Source organism: Phoca vitulina, unplaced genomic scaffold, assembly GCF_004348235.1.
Source record: "Phoca vitulina isolate PV1807 unplaced genomic scaffold, GSC_HSeal_1.0 scaffold3, whole genome shotgun sequence".
Classification (NCBI taxonomy): domain Eukaryota; kingdom Metazoa; phylum Chordata; class Mammalia; order Carnivora; family Phocidae; genus Phoca; species Phoca vitulina.
In genome coordinates this window covers 23422-44881 of record NW_022589706.1, presented here as the reverse complement: position 1 = coordinate 44881, position 21460 = coordinate 23422, and the positions used below count along the sequence as shown (strand labels likewise).

The window sequence follows — 21460 nt, the reverse complement described above, 5'->3', positions numbered from 1 at the left end:
CCTGCCAGAGTCTAGAGATGGGTGGGTACGCCAGACCAATTCCGGGGTTCACTATTAGGAAGCCCATTTGCCAAGACCCCTAAGCCATGTCCTCCAGTCGCCACAGCACAGCGCTAAAAGCCATATTCTGCTTCTCTGTGCTGCCTCCTTGACCCCTGTCTGGATCAGCCCGTGCCCCCTGTAAGGACGTCATCGAGGATGAGGAGGGGAGGGAGTGAATGGACAGGGACGGGGATGGGGTGGGGGGGTGCTGCATTTAAGAAAACAAGAGGAGCTCAGGGATGCCCAGGCCCCATGGACGAGGTGCGCACACACATCCTCTGAGGCACGCTAATTAAGGGCATGGCCCTTCCTCTACTTCTAATGCCTGTTGACGCCAGCTTCGGGCCTTGGACTCTTCTAAGAAGCACCACCCTTTCTGGGGCTCCTGGAGCCCCTCCCTCTCTGTGGCCCTCCTGGATAACACCCACCCCCTCCCTGCAATACGCCCGGAATGAGCTCCAGCTCCTCGAATCCTAAGGGCAGCTCAACGGGATGCGTTTCCAGGCCCCAGTCTGCCTGGCTCCTGCTGGACACAGCTCCAGCTTCTGGGTAAACACATTCTCCAGCAAAGGCTCTCAAGTAGGGGGCCCCCAGGGACCCCAGCCCATGGCCTCAGCCCTGTGGCAATAATTCAAAGATACCTGTTATGTGAGGGCAATCAAACAGGCCTTCTTGGGATAGATTCTGATTAAAGCTGGGAAAATCTAATCAAGGGTGGGATCCAGGCTGTGTGTGCCCAGGGAGGGGAGGGGAGGGAGGGGAGGAAGAAGGTGGGTGCATGGAGCAGCGAGCAGGGAGGGGCTCAGTGGAGTCACCAGGCCTCAAATGGTGACGTTCCTGACGGATTTTGTCATTCAATCCAATGATCTGAGATGATGGAGGCTTCTCTTAGCTCTGGCCCACGTGGCCCAACCGTCTGTGGCCAAAACACAGCCTTGAGCAGGCAGTGACTCGGGGGGGGTGGGGGAGGGGCAAGAGGAGGACCAGGCTGTGGTCCCCACTCTGCCCGGGACCTTGCCTTGTGGCCTCAGGTACGTCACCTCCCTTGCTGAGCCTCTGTTTCTTCATCTGTAAAATGGGGATGACCAGCGCAACCCTTGCACGGTGCCAAGATGAGAAGGACCCAAGGGGACAGGGGGCACAAACCCACTCTGGAAGGAGACAGGGCCTGGCAAAAATGTGAGGCTCCATCCTTCAGAGCCCACAGGGCAACAGAACTGTTAGTAAGCTGCTCCCTACCCTGTCCTCAGGACACACCTGCCAGGGAGGCTTGCTGGGCCCTCCAAGAGAGGAGGCTGAAGCCCAGCAAGGTTAAGACATTCACTCAGGGTCACACAGCTCCTAGGCAGCAAAGATAGAATTCAAATTGGGGTCTGACGCCAAACTCTGTGCTCCCAGGACCAGCTCGCACTGCTTTTAGACATCATTTCCCTCTTTTCTAGATTCTGCATCTGTGGGACTGAAGCCGGGCCCCAGCCCTTCCTCTGTGCCAGCGTTGGGTGTGGTTCAAATCACAGACAACAGCCCAGACCCCCATCAGGTGTCCCTCACTTTCGTGGACTCTTCTCCATCTTCAAACACTGTATGGAGGTGACTCAGCCAGATGACCTGCCCTCCCTAAGGGACAATGACAGCATGGAAGGCACTGCTGTGGAAACGGGAGCTGAGGACACCTGACTCAGAGAGAGCTTCTGGAAAGTTTCCTTCCTTCTTCAGACACTCTCCCCTGAGCCCTGCGCCTGGCACCAGGGAGTGAAGTGCGAACAAGACAGAAGGGCCCTGGGCACGGACACAGGCCGGTATGCGCCCGCCTAGTGCTGTCCCGTGACCTTCACTCAGGAAGACCAGCCCTTATCCACACTGACGGGTGGGAAAATGGAGGCCTGAGGGGTTCCAGGCCGGCTCCTCCATCAGCATGTGGCTGACAGCAGAACCCAGGACCCTTTGGCCCAGGAGGGCTGTGCGTGGGACTGGGGCTCCCCACAAGCAGAATTCATGCCTCAAATCCAGGGGCTGGCAAACTGCAGTCAGTGGGCCAAATCCAATCCAAGATTAACAATGTTTTTTTGCATTTGTCAGGGCGCCTGGGTGGCTCAGTCGGTTAAGAGTCTGACTCTTGATTTCGGCTCAGGTCATGATCTCAGGGTCATGAAATCTCAGGATCGTGAGATCAAGCCCCGTGTCGGGCTCCGTGCTGGGCATGGGGCCTGCTTAAGATTCTCTCTCTCTCTCTCTCCCTCTGCCCTCCCCCCCCCCACAAAAAGAATGTTCTTTGCATTCATAAAGCGTTGTAAAACAAACACCAAACAAACAAGGATAACAAACCAAACTATGCAACAGACACTGTATTCTAGTCCCACAAAATCGAAAATATCTTCTCTATCGGGTCATTTACAGCAAACGTGTGCTGCCCCTACGGAGTCTAATACCTCACTTTGCAGAGGAAGAAAATTGGGGTCAGCAAGTTAGGGGCTGGGCCGGGCCTGTGTCTTTCCCACTATGAATACAGAGGCTGGAAACAGTGGAAATGTATTGTCTCACGGTTCTGGAGGCCAGAAGGCCAATGTCAGGGTGTCAGCAGGGCTGGTTCCCTATGGAGGCTCCAGGGCAAAGCCTGTCCTTGCCCTTCTCACTTTTGGTGGTGGCCCGCAGCCCTCGGCCTTCCTTGGCTTGTAGGTGTGTCACTCCAGTCTCTGCCTCTGTGTTCACATGACACTCTTCCTTGTGTCTCTGTGTGTCCCTCCTCTTCTAAGGACACCACTCATTGGATTCAGGGCCCAATCCTACTCCAGTATGACCTCATCTTATATAATTACATTTGCAAAGACTCTACTTCCAAGTAAGATCATATTCTGAGGTTTTGGGTGGATTCAAATTTGGGGGGACACTACTCAACCCACTACAGTCTGCAGCCCCCAATTTCTTCCACCCGTTCATGCTGCCTCCCCGGGGAACTGTGTTATCAAGGCTGTGGACAATTCCGTCTCACAGGCACATGGACACATGTTCTGCTCCCCATGACAGGTGGGCAAGACTTCCCAAGGACAGGTTGTGGGACAACACGCAGGCTGGCACACGGCCACAACAAATGGCTTGTTTTTTGCCAAGCCCCACTGCCAATGTCTCCTTCCATGAGCACGAACCGCCAGTGATAAAGGTGAGAATAAGATCATTTGCTGTGCGTGGCTCAAGAGCGTCCCCTCCCTCCCATCAACCAAGCAGGCAGCAAGGCTTTTCAGAGAGCCCAGCCTGGGATTCGGAGCTGCCCATGCAGCTTCTGGTCCCCGGGACCAGACTTGCTCTGCAGCGGGTCACCTTCTGCCCGTGAGCTGCAGGGGCAGGCCCCTCACCGCCTCCCTATGCCCACCTCTGGCTCCCACTTGCTTAGGTCTGGAAAGGGAACTGCTGGGGACCGAGCACCTATGATCTGCTGATGGAAGTGATGAATTCCAGGGCCCAGTAGATGCTATGAACAGAGTAAAAACAAACCTACTGCCCAAGAAAGCACGTTGGTAAAATGAGGTGCCGTGGCCCACATAAGGCAGTACAAGCCGCTGAAAATGACTGATGCGCATCTGACCTGCAGAGATGGTCCCGACACTCCTGGCACCAGGACCGTGCCACACTGTGTGCTCACTAATACGTGGCTGAAGGCCACTAACCAGGTATTTTAGATGAATGTACCATCACCTGTTTACCAAGCCTGGGCTTTCTCCAACTGGGCCAACAGCCTTGGGAGGGAAGCTGTGCTGCTGGGGGGGGCGGGGAGGGGGTGGCCTGGTGGGCTTGAGGAGGGCTCCGTGGAGGAGGGGTGCAGGGCTGGGCTCTGAAGAGCATGGAGGGTATTCCGGGCAGAGGGATGGCTGGGGCCAGAGGCACCGAGGCACAACCCCATGTCAGTACCCTTCACCCCAAGCGTACTGGGGGACACACAGTGGGAGTGGCGGGCGTCTGATGTCTTTTTGGCTGCTCTGTGCGCGGCCCCTTCCTATTTGCACGCCCTCGGCGGAAACACAGCGGCCAGACTCGCCTCTGCGCCCCCAACTCCACTGAGGCAGGAGACCTGGGCTTGGCCAATCACGGGCTTCCTGGCTGTCACATGACCTGCGCGGGCCAATCGGATGCTCGTAAAGAGAAAGGGCCTGGAATTCGGCCGTGGCCACGTGGCCCAAGGTCCTGCTACTGGTCCGTCCCGCCCAAGGACATCGCAGGCTTCATGCTTCCCAGATTCCCAGGCTGCCGTTGACAAATCTGGCTTTGCGGCTCCTGCCCGGTCTCCAGACCCTAGCTGGGACCAATGCCCTATCCCATTTCTGGCAATCAGAGGACCCCACCTGGCACCGAGGTGTTACACTGAGTGTTTATGGCTCACCGTGATGGGGCAGTTCCGGATCGGAGTGTCACCTGCTTTGTGCCACGTGTCCGCCGGCTGCCGCAGACCTGGCTGGCACGGTGCGGACCAACCAGGTGGCTTCCACTGCCAGAGAGCTGAGGGAAGAGAGGAGGGCGCCGGGCACAGGGCTGCCACGGGAGCACCGAGCCTGCACCGCGCTGGGCTCCGCACCTGCTCAGATCCGGCCGTTTGTGGGGTGTGGTCAGCTTCAAATGAAATGCAGGCAAAAGACAGCTTGGTAGCCAGACCAGGTACATACATACATTCTATAAAAGAATTTGGACAGCAGCCTCTGAGCTTAGCAGCCTTGTGGGTGAAACCGAGCCTACACTAGCTCTGGAGAAAGACACAGTCACATTTGGAGATGCTGGGGGTTAGGGCCCAACATATGAATCCGGGGGGGACACACAATTCAGCCCATAACAGTAACACATGTAAAAGCTCTAGCACATAGCAGAACCTCAATAAATGTCACACCTGCTTCACCGAAGTTTCAAGAGAATAATAACTAGCACTGCCTGAGTGCCCACCGAGTGCCAGTAACACGCCGTGCATCTTACACACATCACCTCTCAGCCAGGGAACGACCCGGCAACATGGGTTCACATCCTGTCCCAGGGCCTGCCAGACACTCACTTCCTGCCGTGGCCATGCCCTGCATGGGAGGCGCTGCAATGTATTCACTCGGCACTGGCTCATTCCTTCAACCCATATTCAGAGGCCTACTGTGTGACAGGCCCCGTGCTATCCATGGGGATGGGCAGTTTGGTAAGCAAGAAACACACGTCCTTAAGAAACTTCATTCCAGCTGGGGAGACAGACGCCAAACAGGGCAAGCAGTGTTGGTGAGGTGTACCTAGGGGATCCCAGGAAAGGTCTCCTCAAAGCAGGCCCTGTATGTGGGCCTGGACTGCTGGTGGGGTGTGACACTGGGAGAGGAAGAACACTCTAGGCAGAGGGGCTGGGTGTGCAAAGGCTCAGGACAGGACTGTGCCCTGCGTGTCGAGCTCTGAGGGAGAGGCAGGTGGGGCGTGACTCTATCTCCCACAAGACCAGGGACAATGACCACACCTCCGAGAGTCTACTTCTTCCCTCACAAATGGCCAACGCTAAGACCTCAGAGCCTGACTCTGGGGGTCCAAATCCCGACTCCAGCACTGCCTAGCTGCCTAGCTGGCCTCTCTGTGCCCATTTCTTCCTCTGGGACTTGGGGGTGCAAATCTCCAACTCTAGGATTATCCCAGGGAAGACTTAAGTTAATATAGGCAAAGGATTTAGCACGAGCCTGGGACCCAGAAGGCTCTAAAGACGGCCTTCGCCGTTCCTGTGCTCATTCATCGGGAGTTACCTAGGGATAAGAGGAAGAATGTGGCAGGGCCACGTGCCCGAAGGCAGAGGCTGCATGGGGTGGGTCAAGGGCCTTCCTTCTCTGCCGAGTCCCTAGAGCATCCTGCTCCACTCCCCTGCGGCCTGTCCTCCCCAACCCTAGTGAGCTCTTCCCTGTTGGCCCCCCCCCCTCTGCGGAGACCCTGCTGGCCCAGGGCACAAGCTCAGCCACACCCTTCCCACAACCATTACGAACGGGCTCAGGAGCCCCACGCGTTCACCTCTGCCCCCTGCCCTAGCATGTGAACCTGTGGCTTTTGGTTTTGGAGCAAATGCAAAACCCTCTGCCTTTGTGCCAGAACAGAGCCCCGGGCAGCCCCAGCAGCTGCAATTTCCTGTTCAGCACACACAGGAACCCCGGGAAAAGCTTGTCCCTTCCCGTCCCCCATGGAGCAGCACAGCCTGGCGTTTCTGAAGCCACCCCACCATCAGATCCTGGGGGCCGTGGACCGAACGTTGATATCTCCCCAGAATTCATATGTTGAGGCCCTAACCCCCAGGGGGATGATATCTGGAGGTGGGGCCCCTGGGAGGCAAGCAGGTCACAAGGGTGGAGCCCGCAGAGGGATTAGCGCTCTTCTAAGAAGAAATGAGAGAGCTTGCTTCTCTGCATCACGCGAGAAGGTAGCCGTGTGCAGGCCGGGAAGAGAGCTCTCACCGAGAACCAAACTGGTTGGCACCGTGACTGTGGATTTCCAGCCTCCAGCATTGTGAGAAATCTCTGTTCACTGCCAGGCTATGGCCCTTGACCGAGACAGCGGGGAGTGGCATCTGTGGGGGCCAATCCACGTGCAGGGAGAACAGGGCCCCAGTATCAATACTTGAGTGTGCGGGTGGGGAGGGTGCTCTGCAGCCGGCGGGGGGGTGGGCAGGCCATCTCCCAGAGCCAGGCTCTGATCCACGTAGCCAATCCAGGGAGCCAGGAGGCACCCAGCCGTTGCCATGGTGCCCGTGGGGCCATGGCAAATCACTTCCTTCCATGGCGCGCTCCGTCCCCGGGACCCACTGGGTCTCTCCGCCGGGCCTGGGAGTGTCAGGAAGCAGCTCCTGGGATCAGCAAGCGGCCAGTGGCCTGCAGCCCGCAGCCCTCACACGCCACGCTCACCATGGAGGGGAGAGGCGGCCTTGCAGTCCCGCTCTCCCTCTATACCTGGCCTGCCTATGAGATGGTAACCTCATGGCAACAGCAGGAATCCTTCCATTCGCCCATGTGTTTCCACAAGCTCTTCCGGCATGCCTCCCAGGTGCCGGGCTCCAGGCTGAGGCCTGGGGAGGGAGAGAAACAAGATGGGGGCCTGGCCCTCAGGTGCTCATGGCCTCAGGACACGGGGTTTGGGACCAGCCTGGGGAGTGGTCGGCTCGGTCTGCCCAGGGAGATGTGCGTTTGCTACGGGAATTCACACCTGCACGACCACGTGCTCCTTATGTTTCAGGTGCCAGTTCAGCGTCATCCCCACGAAGCCCCCAGCACCCCCACTTTATTCTGCATACCCCGCCAGCATTCCAAAACACTCCCAACGGCAGCATCAGAAGACAGAATGGAGAATCCTACAGCAGAGCAGGAACGGCATCACGGAGGGTGGGTGCTGGCCGGGGCCCTCAAGAAGTCAAGTTCAGCTCCTTTTTTAGAAAGAGGAACAAGCCCCAAGAGGTCAGGTCACCTGCCCAAGGTCATCGGGGAGTCACATGGCAGGGCAGGATTCGTGCTCAGCTCTGATGGCAAGCCTGTGCTCTTCCCACCCGCACAGCAGGCCGCCCCACTCTCCTCTTTGGCCCAGAGCCTAGCTCTTTGCTAATGGGACCCACACAGCTGAGTTGGCCCAGCTTCGGACCCCTACTGACTGCTCTGCACCCATGGGACTTAGAGGGCCCGGAGAGGTCTGCCAGGCCCCTGCCGCACGCCCAGTGCCTGGAACAGGCCTAGCACACAGCAGGTGCTCCATACATGTTTACTGCATGAATAAAAGACCTGGGCGGGAGAACGAGGCCTCTACATTCAGTACCTCGGTGCTCAAACGAAGACCAGGAAATCCCGGGCAATTCCTTCTGACTAACTCAACAACCGCATCTTGAGCGTTGCCATTTGCAGCCAGGCCAGGGGCGCCCATGCCGGGGCCTTCCCAGGAGGCTGCCCCTGCCAGGATCCCAGGCTCCTTGCCCCTTCTCCCGTGCTCAGCTCCAGCCAGACAGAAATGGGAGCAGCCTCCCCAGTGTGCCTGGGCTCCACACATGGCCTACAGGGTCATGCCCCCCCCTTACCCTCCTCATGAAGCCTGTCCACACCCCCAGTGATGACAGCCACCCCCTTCTCTGCCACCCTCACCTCTAAAGGCCACTGGCCTGCTAGGGGTCTGTTTGCACACCTCCTACTAGACAGTGAGCCCCCTGCATGAGTGGCCACAGTAATGGAAGCCCCAGTAAGCAGCTGGAACCAGACGGAGGTTACCATCTCATAGGCAGGCCAGGTATAGAGGGAGAGGCTCCAGGTGTCCAACCTACATGGACACGGCACAGGTAGGACGCTGGGAAGGAGGCGCCTGGGCCCAGGTCACCCACGATCCTAGTTCCTCCCCCTGACACGGAGTGCCACCGAGGTGGGCGCCGGTGCCCCTGCTTTGCAAATGAGGAGACGAGCCAGAGAGCAGGCCGGGTGAGGACCATGGTTTGAAATTTGAAAGGACAGCACCGCGCCAGCACCCACACTCCCTGGCGGTCCAGCACGGCGGCACCTCCCATACCATCCTCTTGGTGCACCTGCCGACAAGTCCGTCCCATCCCTCCCTGCAGCGATTCCACAGCCAGGCTGTCCAGCGGGTATCCGGAAGAGAAGGCTGGAGGGGCCTCCTGGGAGGAGACCTTCACCGTCTCTGTTCGCCTCTGGTTCCTGTCATGGCTGTGCCTGATCCCCTCTAGCAGCTGCCGGGACAGACGCCTCTCTACAAGACGTCAGGACACGGCTGGCCTGAAGCTCCCATCGTCCAGCCAAGTTTGCAGGAGCTGATATCAAGTGACACCATCCCAGTGTCCAGCTCCTGGACCTGGGGCTTGTTTGGTTCTGTGGAGGGGGATGGGGGACAGGGAGGAGACCAATGTCACAAAGTCCCTGCGACTCTACCATCAAAGGTCAGGGCCTCCCTTTTTCTGGCTCAGAAACCACAGCTTGTCAGGGCCAGCTGGAGTTTAGCAGGCCTGGACAGCTGACTCCACTGAACCAAATTCACAAGAGACTGATGAATAAGCCAGGCAACTCCTTTACGCTGCTAACACTGACAGTGAGCAGAACAGGCGCCAGGCCCCTTGTTAAGCGTCTCAGTCGTGAACAAGGGCCCCGCAAAGTGGGCAGCAGATGGCCGCAATCTCCAGAATCAGAACCAGAGCCCTGAGAGGTGAAGGGATCAGCTCCAAAGTCCCAACCAGGAAGGGGCAGAGCTGGGATTCAAACCCAGGTCTGCCTGACTCCTAGGATATGCACAGTCTTTCGCTACATATTGTCCGACCCTGAGCCACACGCTTTCCTCTATCCCAAGGGTTGGCATAAGTCAGGGAAAACAAAACCAACAGGATGTTTATACAGAGAAAGAAATCTAATGAGGAACTGGCTCATGTGATTATGGAGGCTGAGAAGTCCAAAAGCTGCAGGGCTGGCCAGCAGCCTAAAGACTCAGGAAGAAGTCATGTTGCAGTTTGTGAGTCTGAAGGCCGTCTTCTGGCAGAACTCCCCCTCGCCCAGAGGACGTCAGTCTTCATTCTATTCCAGCCATCAACTAATTAAACGAGGCCCACCCATATCCTAAAAGGTAATCTGCTTAACTCAATGTCTACTGATCTCAACGTTAGTCACGTCTAAGAATGCCCTCACAGAAACATCTAGAATAATGTCAGGCCACACGTCGGGGCACCACAGCCCAGCCAAGTTCACAAATAACCATCACAGTTGGCAAACTCTTCCTAAAAAAGGCTGGAGAGTCAACGTGGAGAGAAGTCTGTGGGCCACACGGCTCCTGTCGCAGTTCCCCACCTCTGCCGTGATCGTGCAAAGGCAGCCGCACGCAATCCGTAAATGAGGTGGGGCTGTGCTCCCATAAAACTGTAGTTACAAAAACAGGCAGCGGGCTGGATTTAACCCTCGGGCTGTCGTTGCCAACCCGGTTCTAAACCCAACAACTGGGGCAGACGCAGCCCGAATTTCTGACCATGACATTGTGTTTTTCTAACTTAAACGCCCCATCTTTTATTTTCATTTCTAAGCTGATTTTCACATCCCTTAAAAAAAAAAAAGTGTGGCTCAAATCAGATAATCAATAGTCAATTAAGAGTAAATCTCAGGCCCTCCTACAGGGTAAAAATTAAATAAAATAAAATGATGAAGACCCCAAGCCTCACTAAGATGTGTTTTAAGACTAGAAGGAAGGAAAGCCATGAAAGAAAGCAACAGCAAATATGAAAGGGAAACCCCAAATCAAGCAGTCAAGTAGAAGAGAACTAATTCCAGTGCCGTCGATCAGAAGGACACCCCAGTCCATGGTCACGAACAGCACGAGGGGCCCCGCGGTCCTGGCTGTTGCTCCAGATTAAGCTCACCACAGAATATACCATGCTGCTGTCTTGCTTCTCCTTGTCTGTCGTGAGAAAGCTCTGACAGGGATGAAAAGCCAAATGTATCACCTGTCTCCTAACATTTAACCACCTCCTTGAAGCTTCATTGTATGCTAACACCATGGACATCAATTCTTGATGGAACAGAGTTCACGGTCAGGGGATAAATGAATGCCCAGTCACGTCCAAGAAGAAAGGCTCTGGGAATGCAGGCTGGCTCCCAGGAAGCTTCCAGAGGTCTGAGGATGAGGGCTCCTCCCTGAGGATGGCCTGCTCCAACTGGTCGGTACAGAAAAGGTGTAAGGAGGGCACACCCCCCGATGGGCTGATGGCCTTGTCCAAGGTCACACATCCTAGCTACAGGAGCCTGACCCCCACCTGAATGCCCCAGTCACCGAGGCTAAGGATGCTGCTCAGAGCCTAGTCCATCAATATCACCTCCCAACTGGGCCTGGACCAAAGGTGGGATGTGAACTTCCACTTAAGGAGTGGCCACGTGAATCCACTTCCTTCCCCACAATGAGCTGCATTTTCCCCAGCACCAGTATCAATGAGAGTCCGCCATAACTAGACCCTTGATGGCCATGCTGCTTCACAGCGGCCACCTGCACGGTCTCCCCTGATCTCCCTTGAAGCCCTGGGAGGGCCATGATGATCATCCAGATTTCCCAGAAGGCAGGCAAGGCCCAGAGAGGTCTAGCAAGTTGCCTGAGATCACACAGCCTGCACCAGTGGTCTGGCTCCAAAATCCGTGCTCTCTCTGCTCCACTTCTAGTGCCTTATATCCGTGAAAAGCCAAAGGGGACCATAGTTTCAGGAAGAGAAAGGGGACTCCCCTAAGTGACAAGACCCCCCCACCACAGGGTGCTGGGAAAAACTGGCGTTCAGAGTGTCAGTGTGAGGTCAGGCCCACAGCCAGAGATTCGCAGTCATACTGAGCACTCATAATCTCAGACTGAGCCCACCCAAGACAGCGGCTGAACCACAGAGGGAGGAGGGGCCTGAACCATAGCATCTGCCCATCTCCATAGGAGAAATACTCATACTATGGCCAAGTTCAAACTGCTATCAAGATAATGACCAACTCACAAAAGGAAAAGCTTGGTAAACGGCTCTCATGAACTAGCATGAGCCGCTTTGGAATGTGATCTTCAGCATGTGATGGGGTGAGGGCCACCTCCTGGGACAGAATAAGGCAGGGCCACAGGGCTTCCAGGGACCTCCGCAGCGAGGAGGGCCTGGCAGGCCTGCAGAACCCAGGACGACCCAGAGGTTAGACCACCACGCCCTGGTTCCTTTGTAAGTGCGCTCTTCCCCAGTCTATGTCCCGGAGGGGACTGAGCGCCAAGCCTGCACCAGGGACCCTGTTTTCCATCCATTCCCTGTTCCCAGTTTCCAAACTCCTCCCGCCCCACCCCCCCAGCTTCTCTGTGTGCAAGCTTCTGGCCCTCTGCACCCAGAATTCTCTGGAAGGAAGATGCCCTCCTACTCCTAGAGCTGCTTTCTCACCCCCAAGAGAGCAGGGAGTGCCTGGGCGTGGTGAAGACCACCCTGCGCCCCAGCCCCATAGCCATAATGGCTGCCCTACCCCAGGTGGGGACAATCCGCCAGGATCAGGCCAGAAACTACTTTCACCTGAAATCACGCCCTGCCCTGCCCTACCTTCCCCACGCCCCACCCAGGCTCCCTGGGGAGCACGTCCTTACTAATCACTTGCACTCCTGTCTGGTCTCAGGGTCAGCTTCTGGGGAAGCCCTCCCATGAGAGCCTGGGTTCTCATGATCTCAAGCCTACCTCAGATGCTTTCCAGCTGCATGGACTCAGGGTGGAGGCTGGGCCAGACACCTGCTCTCCTCTCTCCCCACCATCCACACCCCCAACCCAGTCCCCTGCCATGCTTGCCCACTCTGAGCCGGGCCCCCGCAGCGGCAGGGGAGTGAGCGTAAGTCAGAGGAGGTCCCCGAGGATCTGGGCCAGTGCCCCATGCTGAACCACATTTCTATTTCTGTAGCAAAACATATGAAAATTCACACTAAAGGGACAAATAAGGACTCTCAATCAACTCAAGCCTCTCAATCAACCCAATTTAAGTCAGGTTTTGCTGCCAAACAAGTTACAAAAACTCTCCTGGCTTTTGGAGCTTTGGGGATCGGAGAAGATTGGTGAATGGTCTTCGTTTGTGCAGAGTCGCAGGAGGTTTTCTGTCCTACTTCCCGGGGAAGGGGGTAGCTGGACTGGAGACCGTGTCTCCATGTTGGCAAATCCCCTTCCAGGCGGTGGCTCTCCTTTATGCTTCCGACGGCCGTGTGCATGCATCTGCGCTTCTCCACCCTCCCTACGCCTGGCGCTGGCCTCGTGAGAATTTGGCACAGCTGAAGGGCATGGAACGGGACCGCCTCATTTCCCCGTTGAGACCCAGCAGGATGGCGGCGACCCCTGCGCAGCGCCCCCTGACGCCCAGGCCACGCTGGTTGTCCCTCCTCAGCGCCCGGCTCCAGACCTCTTACTTCCTGGCTGTGGCTGATCCACCACCGGGCCAAGAGGCGCACAAGCTCCAAATCTGAGCCCTGGGTTCCACCATGGACACAGTAATCGTAACAGCTAACGTGACCGTACTTATTACGGTTCTGCCTGATCACTGCACTTGAATTAACTCCCTTAATCCTCAACAACTTTATATGGTAGCATCCCAGCCCGTTCCGGCTGCTATAACAAAATACCATAGACCAGGGGGCTTATGGGCAACAATTATTCTCACGTTCTAGAGGCTGGGGAGTCCAAGGCCAAGGCACCAGCAGACTCGGTGTGCGGTGAGGGCCCCAATCCTCAGCGGTCTTTTTATTCTAACTCCACATGGCGGAAGAGACAAGCTAGCTGTCTGGGATCTCTTTCTGAGACAGTATTCCTAATCATGAAGGCTCTGCCCACATGACCTCATCACCTCCCAAAAGCCCCACCTCCTAATATCACCCCCTTCGGGTTAGGATCCCGCATATGCATTTTGGGGAGACATAAACATTAAGACCATAGCAGGGAGGTACTATCCTTGACTCCATTGTACACAGCTGAGACCACAGAGGGGAAGTAACATGCCAAGGTGACACAGAGGGTAGGTGGCCCAGCCAGCATGTGGCCTCCGCTCTCCAGAGCTTATGGTCGTCACCTTTCTAAGCTGTGCAGCCTCTGGTCATGCAACAAAGCCAACAGTGACAGTGAGTCTCCCCAACATGCTTCTCCCTCCCCACCCACTCACCTGCCTGGTGGCGACCATGGTGAACAGTGTCACGTGCATCATCCTGCCCAAAATGTGGTATGGACAGCAATGACAACATATCCCACTTTCATCAACCACGGTGTCCCAGATCGCCCAAGACTCTGCACCGTGCCCATTTCACCTAAAATATCTTAGACATTGGCCCACTTCAGGGTGCATTGGGCTGCCTCACGCTTTCCATCGCCAATCATTACGAGACTCTGGGGTAGTCTGGCCAGTCCCCTACCGGTGGCCAGCAGTTCCTTCTACACTTCGGCATTGCCAACAATGATATGATGCATCTCAGGGACCCGTGTCATTCCTCACTTGTGGGAGTTTCTTCAGTAGACAGTGTTTAGAAGTGAGCTCCTTGGGTCCAGCATTGTGACCACTCCCTGCATCCCTACTTCCCCTACGCCCTCACCAGCACACACATCATCGGCCATTCGGTCCTTGTCTCTACGGCAGATCAAAATGGTACCTCATCTTCCCTTGTAATTCACCCGAGTGTGTTTTTCCTCTTCCTCACTCACTACACTCCCTTTTGATCCACAAATTCAAGATCCACAGAAGGTTTTCTTGAAATCAACTTCAACTTAATCACTTCCATTCCAATCTCCAGGGACCGCAGTTTGCATGTATGTTGGATCCCCTCCATCTCCCATGTAACTTGCTTTCTCCTCCTTGATGTATATGAATCTGCCTGGCTTTTCCCAGCCGCACCCTCTGGATCTCCCAGTGTGTCTTTGTATTTCCCATTGGGATAATTCCATGGTGGACTTCACCTCTTGGAAGAGTGTATTTTTCAGTCCATCTGTTTCACGGGGCTCCGCCATGTTGCCCCCTCTCCTGAGTGCCTGCACCCCTACATGGCACTTCTGTCTTACAGGTGTGACCGCCTCACGTGCCTCTCCCTCAACCAAGACACTGTGTACAGCTGAAATTGTCCTTGGCTTTGTGGCACTTGCTTCTCATGCATGTTCTTCACCTCTTACTTTCCTGGCTTTTTAGAGTAATTTCATACGGAGTCTGTGCTGGTTCCTACTGACTATGACTCATCATCGCATGAGGCAGGTTCTTCCTGAGCCACCCACTTATACAAGATCCGTGTGCAAGACAGCCCCAAAAGCGAGATAGTTCTCATGATACAAGGCAGTGAGTGAGGGTCAGCTCTTTCGGCCTCTACTGTTTTCCAGGCAATGATAAGAGGCCACAAGGCTGCACCCCACACAGAGCCTCTTTGCCCCCCACCCGCCCTGCCTCCCCTGGGGACTGCTTCTGGAAAATATGGTTTGTCCACGTGAAACCATGTTCAGCCCACACTTCCCTGCTTTCCCTTTGTAGAAAACTAGAGTGGGAGGGCTCCATGCCGACGAGGTACTCAAACCCGCTGCTCCACAAGGTGTGGAGAATTCTGCTTCCCTGCTCCGTCTGAGCTCTGCAGCCCTGGGCATCTTCTCTCCCTCTGGAGTCCTCCTGCACCCACATGTGGCCCGCACTGACCTTCCCCATACATGGGGTTCCAGATGCCAAGGCAGCATCAGAGATGAACATCTCCACTGGTCCACTTGTTGCTTCAGGATAATTTCCAAGAGGAAAAAAAAGGGTGGGGGGGTGGAACACTGTCTCTACCTTGTCGTTTTCAAGCTGGAATTCCCTGAGCCGGGCTGTGTACTCAGGTCATCCTGGTTCCAAATCCAGAATGCTTCCCCTGCCCCACAATGACTCCCTCAGGGGTCGGCACTTTTTCCATAAAGGACCAGAGAAGAAACATTTTCGGCTTTGCAGGCTGCACTGTGTCCGACAAAGCTTCTCAGCCCTGCTGCAGAATGAATGCACCTGAGCAAATCCGTAGAGCTGCATTCCACGCAAACTCCATTTACGAAAACAGGAGGCAGTCCAGGTGTGGTCCGTGGGCCACTGTCTACCGAGCCCCTTACTGGACTAGAATGCAGAGGTCACAAATGCCCAAGCTGTCCTTGGGCAAGCTGACCTCACACATGCACTTTGGCCCACCTGATGTTTGAAGACTTCTCAGCAAACATTTAGACATTTGTGAGATTTGACCCGCAAACCTGAATTTCTGATTTCTTCCCAGACATCGTAAGAGTCCCTCACATGGAGCATCCCTCTGCCACTCCCAGCATCACACTGCGCTGTGTCTCCTCACATATGGTGTCCTTTGCTCACGGCCCGACCAGCCAGGTTTCCTGGTCACCAACGTAAAGGACATACCTCTTGTTCCATTTCCTCAAAAAGCTGCTGACGTGCTAGGTGAACATGGCCGTCAAGAGACATGGCTAGAACTGCTCAAAAGGAAACTGCATCTCGGGCTTAGGCCATCCTTCTGTCCTGCTGGCCACAGGGGGATGTGAGACTCGAGGGCTGCAAAGGCCTCTTGGGGCCATCGGGCGCGACCCCTTCCTTTTAAAGATGGGGAATTCGAGCCCAGAGAGGAGCTTGGCTTGACCGGAGCCAGGGAAGCCGGGACCAGAGCTGTCTCATCAACGTCCCTTCATCCAGGACCCCATCATTATAAACCCGTGAGGGCCCCCGTCTTCAAAGCTGAACTCAACCAAGGCAAAGAGGGACAGCAGAGGGAGTCATGTCTCTCGCCATCTGTCTCCTGTGTTTACGGAGATGTACTTGTAAGGACTCAGAAACATGCCCAGGAACTCGGTGCACAAGACAGGCACAGCAGCTTCCTGCAGACGTGACAGGGGGTGGCACTCAGCGGTGCGAGCAAGTCTCTGCCACCTCGATGGCCCCTCGATGCCATGGCTACCTCTGCTGTCTGTCCCTTCCAACCCTCGCGCATCGAATCCTCACAACACCCCTGCGCTTAGATAAAGCACCCACCCACCCTGCGGGAGTGAGCTGCCGACTCCTGTCTCCAAAACGAAGTTTTCTCACGTAACACAACTATGGACGCTGGCGAGGGAGGGGACAGAAATATTTCGGCTCATTTCCCTCCTTTCGGTCAGGACCAATCCCCAAGCAGCGCTGCTGTTGGCTTGGCTGTGGTTTGACCAGATCTTCTGGAAGGCACACAGAGTGCACCTAACGCCAGAGTCCTCACAGAACCTCTCCTTCCCGTCCTTTCTCATCCCAGGCGCCCGGACGAGCAGTCCTGGTCCCGGACCCGCCACCGTGCCCCCAGCCGCACAGAACGACACGGCTTGCCACCCCACAGTCAGTGCTGCTGCAAAGCGAAGTGGGTCATGTGCGACTGGCAAACAGGAGAATGATGTCAGGAGCACAGGGAAGTCGGGCTGGCTCAGGCACGATGTTTCTCGGTGTGTGAATGTTTTGTGCCAGCCAGCGGAGGCAGCTGAACACAAAAACCACGAACAGCCCAACACAGCAAGCTGCCAAGGGAGACAGCACGGGACGCCATGCCCGTTCGCTCGCTCGCTCCCTTCTCTTGGCTCAGTCCGGAAGGGTTTGGTGGGCAAGTCTCTCTTTCTGTGCTTGGAACTCGTCTCCACCTGTACATCAAACCACCTTCACCTTGTTTTACAGGAGAAAATTATACAATTGTTCCAATATTTATTAGGAATTCAACATGTGTTTGTTTTTTAAGACTTTATTTATTTGAGAGACAGAGAGAAAAAGAGAGAGCATGAGAAGGGGGAGAGGCAGAGGGAGAAGCAGGCTCTCTGCTGAGCAGGGGGCCCAACGCGGGGCTCGATCCCAGGACCCTGAGATCATGACCTGAGTCGAAGGCAGATGCTTCACCGACTGAGCCACCCAGGCGCCCCTAACATGTTTTTTAACTGTGCTAGATTTTTAGAGGATTGTTACTACATTTGTTAGCATTCTAGTTCAAAGCTGCATAGGTTTCCAATGCTCTGCCCCGGCCTTATTCTGCCCACCAGCCCAGGGTTGGCATGCGATTTTCCCAATTTAGAGGTTTCCCGGGAACATATACATCCTGCTTGAGCAGAGACACCCACACTTATCTTTTACTTTTGGCCTGATTTGCTGGTTTTCCATTTATGGTAGAGGGCCAGTTTTTAAAGAAAAATATTAAGCTAATAATAACACACACGGTGCAGACGCAGTCCCTGACCCACTATGGTTTACGGGGTAGAAACCTGACACAGCGTGGGCACAGAGCAAACCCAGCGACGATACCAGTCCCAGGACTTCGGAACACACAGTGCAGACGACATCTGGACAGAGGATCCTTTCACGCTGAATCCCTCAGCAGCACTGGGGGGATGTGGGAAGAACTCAGCAAATGATGTTTGTTACTATTGCCACCCTTATTTATAGAAGAGGCAAGAACAAAATAAACGGGATGTTTCCCCTCTATTACCAGGCAGAACAGCTCATTGGACATCCATTAGCAACGGCAAAAGCAGTTCAAATAAACTTGCTTGGCATGAACCCTGCATAAGCACTGGTTGCCCATCAGCAGCAGGAATTACTAATTACTAGTCTGAAGCCCAGAAGGATAAAGAATTAGATTTATTATAAATGCAGGATGTGCGCTCGTGCAGAGATGACTCACTCTACAGCTCGTGACGTGCACTGATTTACGGCATGACGTTCTCACTGTGCCGCTTTTCCAGTTTCTAGTGCTCTAAATGAGACGCAGATGAAGAAGAAAATTAGAAATCTAACTTTGGCATGGTTCAAAATAGTTTATTTCTATCCCAGGAGAGCAGAGATGACAAGTATCTTTCCTGTCATGTCATTTTCTTCTAAATTAGGGAGGCATGATCTGGGCTGACGGATGCTTCTGGTCACAGCCTCATGGCCAGACACTGGGACCAGCCCTCTCCCTTCCCCTGAAGTCTGCAAGTCTCCCCACGGCCCTCCTGCCTCCAGGCTCCCCTGCCTGATCTCCTCCTCCCTCCAGATCTGGAGAGATCTTTCTGATCTGACTCCATCACACTCCAGCTTAAATACCTTTGTTGGATGGCTACAACTTCAGGGTCAAGTCCAGATGCACAGGCACATGTCGTGAGTCCTTGCTAACCAAATCCACACTGCCAGTCCCAGCTTAGCCAGCTTAAGCTTAACCCACACATTGCTACTTACCATTCTTCATGCACACCATGCTATTTCACATTCTTCAGGGGCCAACGCCTCCACCCAGCCTGCCCTCTGCTTTCACTTCACTGCCTGGAAACTCTGCTAAGCTCTTAAGGCCAGCTCAGGGAACACTGGGTCACGTTCCCCATCCCTCCATCACCACACAGAGGTCTCACAGCCCCTGTGTGCCCTCCCTCCCAGAACTCATCAAAATGACACACATCATAGTTGTCTCTTTGTCCAACTGTCTCCCTTCCACACTACTTCCCTGAGGCATGACCCTGGGGACTGAGCCATCCCTAGGTCCTCAGGGCCTAGCATGGGGTCAACAAACAAATGGAAAGCAATCCATATTGGATGTGGACAGTAAACAAATGCTTCACAGATTCATTTTCTGGGACGTCCTCAGGAAATGGTTATCCATCTACCTTCAGAGCCTCATGCCTGAACAATCAGTCCTTTGTCTTGGCAAGTTCAAGGCAGAATTCCAATCCCATGCATAGGAGAAGCAGAAACAGGGAAACCCAAAGTCCTATCAAATCCTGTCCCCTAGGGCCAAGGATTTGCAGGGTGGGTATGGAGGGAACAGACCAGCATCTTCGTAAGGGAGGCCCAAGCCCCTGGGCAGGATGGCACTGATCGGAGGATGGCCTGGTTTTCAGCAGTGGTGTAAAATGCCCAATTTGTAAAACCCCATTGTGGTCCCCGAGGCCCAGCCAATGCGGAGACCCAAGTTAAAGAACCCAGGTGCCCCCCCACCCAGTGCTGTCCACGGTGCTGACTTCCAGCCTCCATTGCACTAGGGCCTCAGCACCTCCCTCCCCATCTGCCTTCGCCTCCAAGCCTGCTGGCTGAGCTGACAGCCACTGCCTGGGTCCTTTCTCATTGTATTTCCCCTGAACATCCTTTTGAGTGACAGCCCGGCTTCTTTGTCACCCTGTCTAGAAGTGGACTCTGAGGCAAGGTTCTGAGCAGAAGTGATTAGTTCGTGTTCCCAGGAAAAACGGGGAAGAGCGTGGGGAGTTGGGACCAGGATGGAAAGGAGGTCAGGAGGGCAGTGAGGCCAAGAAAAGGCGCATGGAGGACAACCTGGATCAGCCCTGAGGGGAGTGCAGGTCACCCCCAGGGTGTCCCCATCAGGAGCGAGGGGCCGGGGTGTTTGTACCATGATACCTGCCAGTCCCTGCTGCCCCTCAGAGGACACAGATGCCCAGGAACCTTGAGCCCCCCAGGGCACAGGCAAGGGGAGCTCCAGCAGCCTGAGGGAGACCCAGGTGCAGGCTCTTGGAAAAGAAAGCACTTCGGGGTCCTCATGCACAAAAACAGTACGGGGCTCTGAGGGGACATGGCAGAGGCCTGACAACATCAGCCACAGCCCCTCTCCTCTTCACTGATGCCACAGTGGCCCTTCTCAACCCAGCTCTGGTCTCTCCCTCCTCAGCTCAATGCTCTTCCCAGCCCCACCAGCCCCATGGAAGATCCAGCCTCCTCAAGCCTGCCCCACAGGCCTCCACAACCCGCAGTGCCCAACTCCCACCCTGTTTTACAGTCTGCCTTCCTGGAGGGCCTGCAGTCTCCCCATGCACACTTGCCCTCTGCCCAGCCTGTGCCCCACTGTGCCCTCCTCCTGAGAGCCCCCCAGGCTTGCCCACCTGGCTAACCGCTCAGGCATCATCACCTTCTGCAGCTGGGTTACCATTCAGCACACCCGTGTCCCTGCTCCTCAACCTCGTCTAGACCTCCGCTCCTCAGCCTGGGCCTCCGCGGCCCTAGTGGCCATCCCCGTGAGGAGCAGAGGGACCTCGGGGGTGCACCGGGTAAGTAACAAAGGGGTGGTGTTGTGGAGGGAGGGGGTGGCCCCCACATGCATGTAAGCTGTTGGCTCCACCAGGCACCGTATGTTCCTGCACAAGGACCCAGCACCCGAGTCTCGAGTCTTCATCGGCAGCTCAGGATCCTCCTCCAGCCCTGCCATGGGAACTGAACACTTGCTGGGAAGTACCTCCTCCCCCTCCCACGTCTCACAGGCCATGGCAGAAGCCACCTGGCCACCTGGGTCAAACCCAGCACACAGCCGATCTGAGTCAAACACCAACTGTGGGTGGGAGAAGCCAGTTGGCCAAGACGGCCACCTCACTCTCCGATCCATCCTGTTCCTTGAGCTGTTGAGCTCGGGCTGTCACATTCTGATGTGACTCAGAAAGCTGTGACATGTGGCATCGTAGCATGCAATGAACCTGCCGGCGGCTTGGGCAGCCCCAGGTCGAAGAAGCCACCAGCCTGTCCAGCGTGCCGTCTCCCGCGTCCGTTCCCAGCACCTGGGCTGCTACTCCCCGCCATCTGCCCCACCAGCAGAAGGCCCGCACTCCCCTCCAAGCCTCAGGCTGCAGATGATTCTCCCGCCCGGGGGGAGGATCAGCTCCTGCCTGCTCTTGGCAGGAAGGTGGGCGAGTGGGCAGAGGCCTGGGCTCGGGACCAACCTCCTTGGACACTCCAAAACTCTCAGGGGGAAGCAAAAACTGCCCTCAGCCACCTGCTTCATCCCCTGGGGCCGCCAAGCCATGATCACGATGCTCTGCTGACCATTCAGTTCCGTTTAGTTTCAGGTGGCATCAGGTCCCAGTGCGCACCACAAACAGCATGGCGCCAGGGGGCTGGGGAGAGGATACGACGATGCTGCTGCTGAGCATGGCGATAATCAGAGCCACCGAGACAAACAGCACTTTCTGTGTCCCAGGGACTCACTG

At 55.6% G+C, this 21460-nt stretch overlaps 1 protein-coding gene across 1 annotated transcript in view; it reads right to left on the bottom strand.

Moving 5' to 3' along the window:
- PPP2R2C (protein phosphatase 2 regulatory subunit Bgamma) overlaps positions 1-14870 on the bottom strand; it is a 97539-nt gene extending 82669 nt beyond the window's left edge. The window contains exon 1 of the mRNA XM_032399657.1: positions 13671-14870. Within this exon, the coding sequence (XP_032255548.1) occupies positions 13671-13749 (79 nt within the window). The 5' untranslated portion in view covers positions 13750-14870. The remainder of the gene's footprint in view (positions 1-13670) is intronic.
- Positions 14871-21460: the final 6590 nt, after the last annotated feature.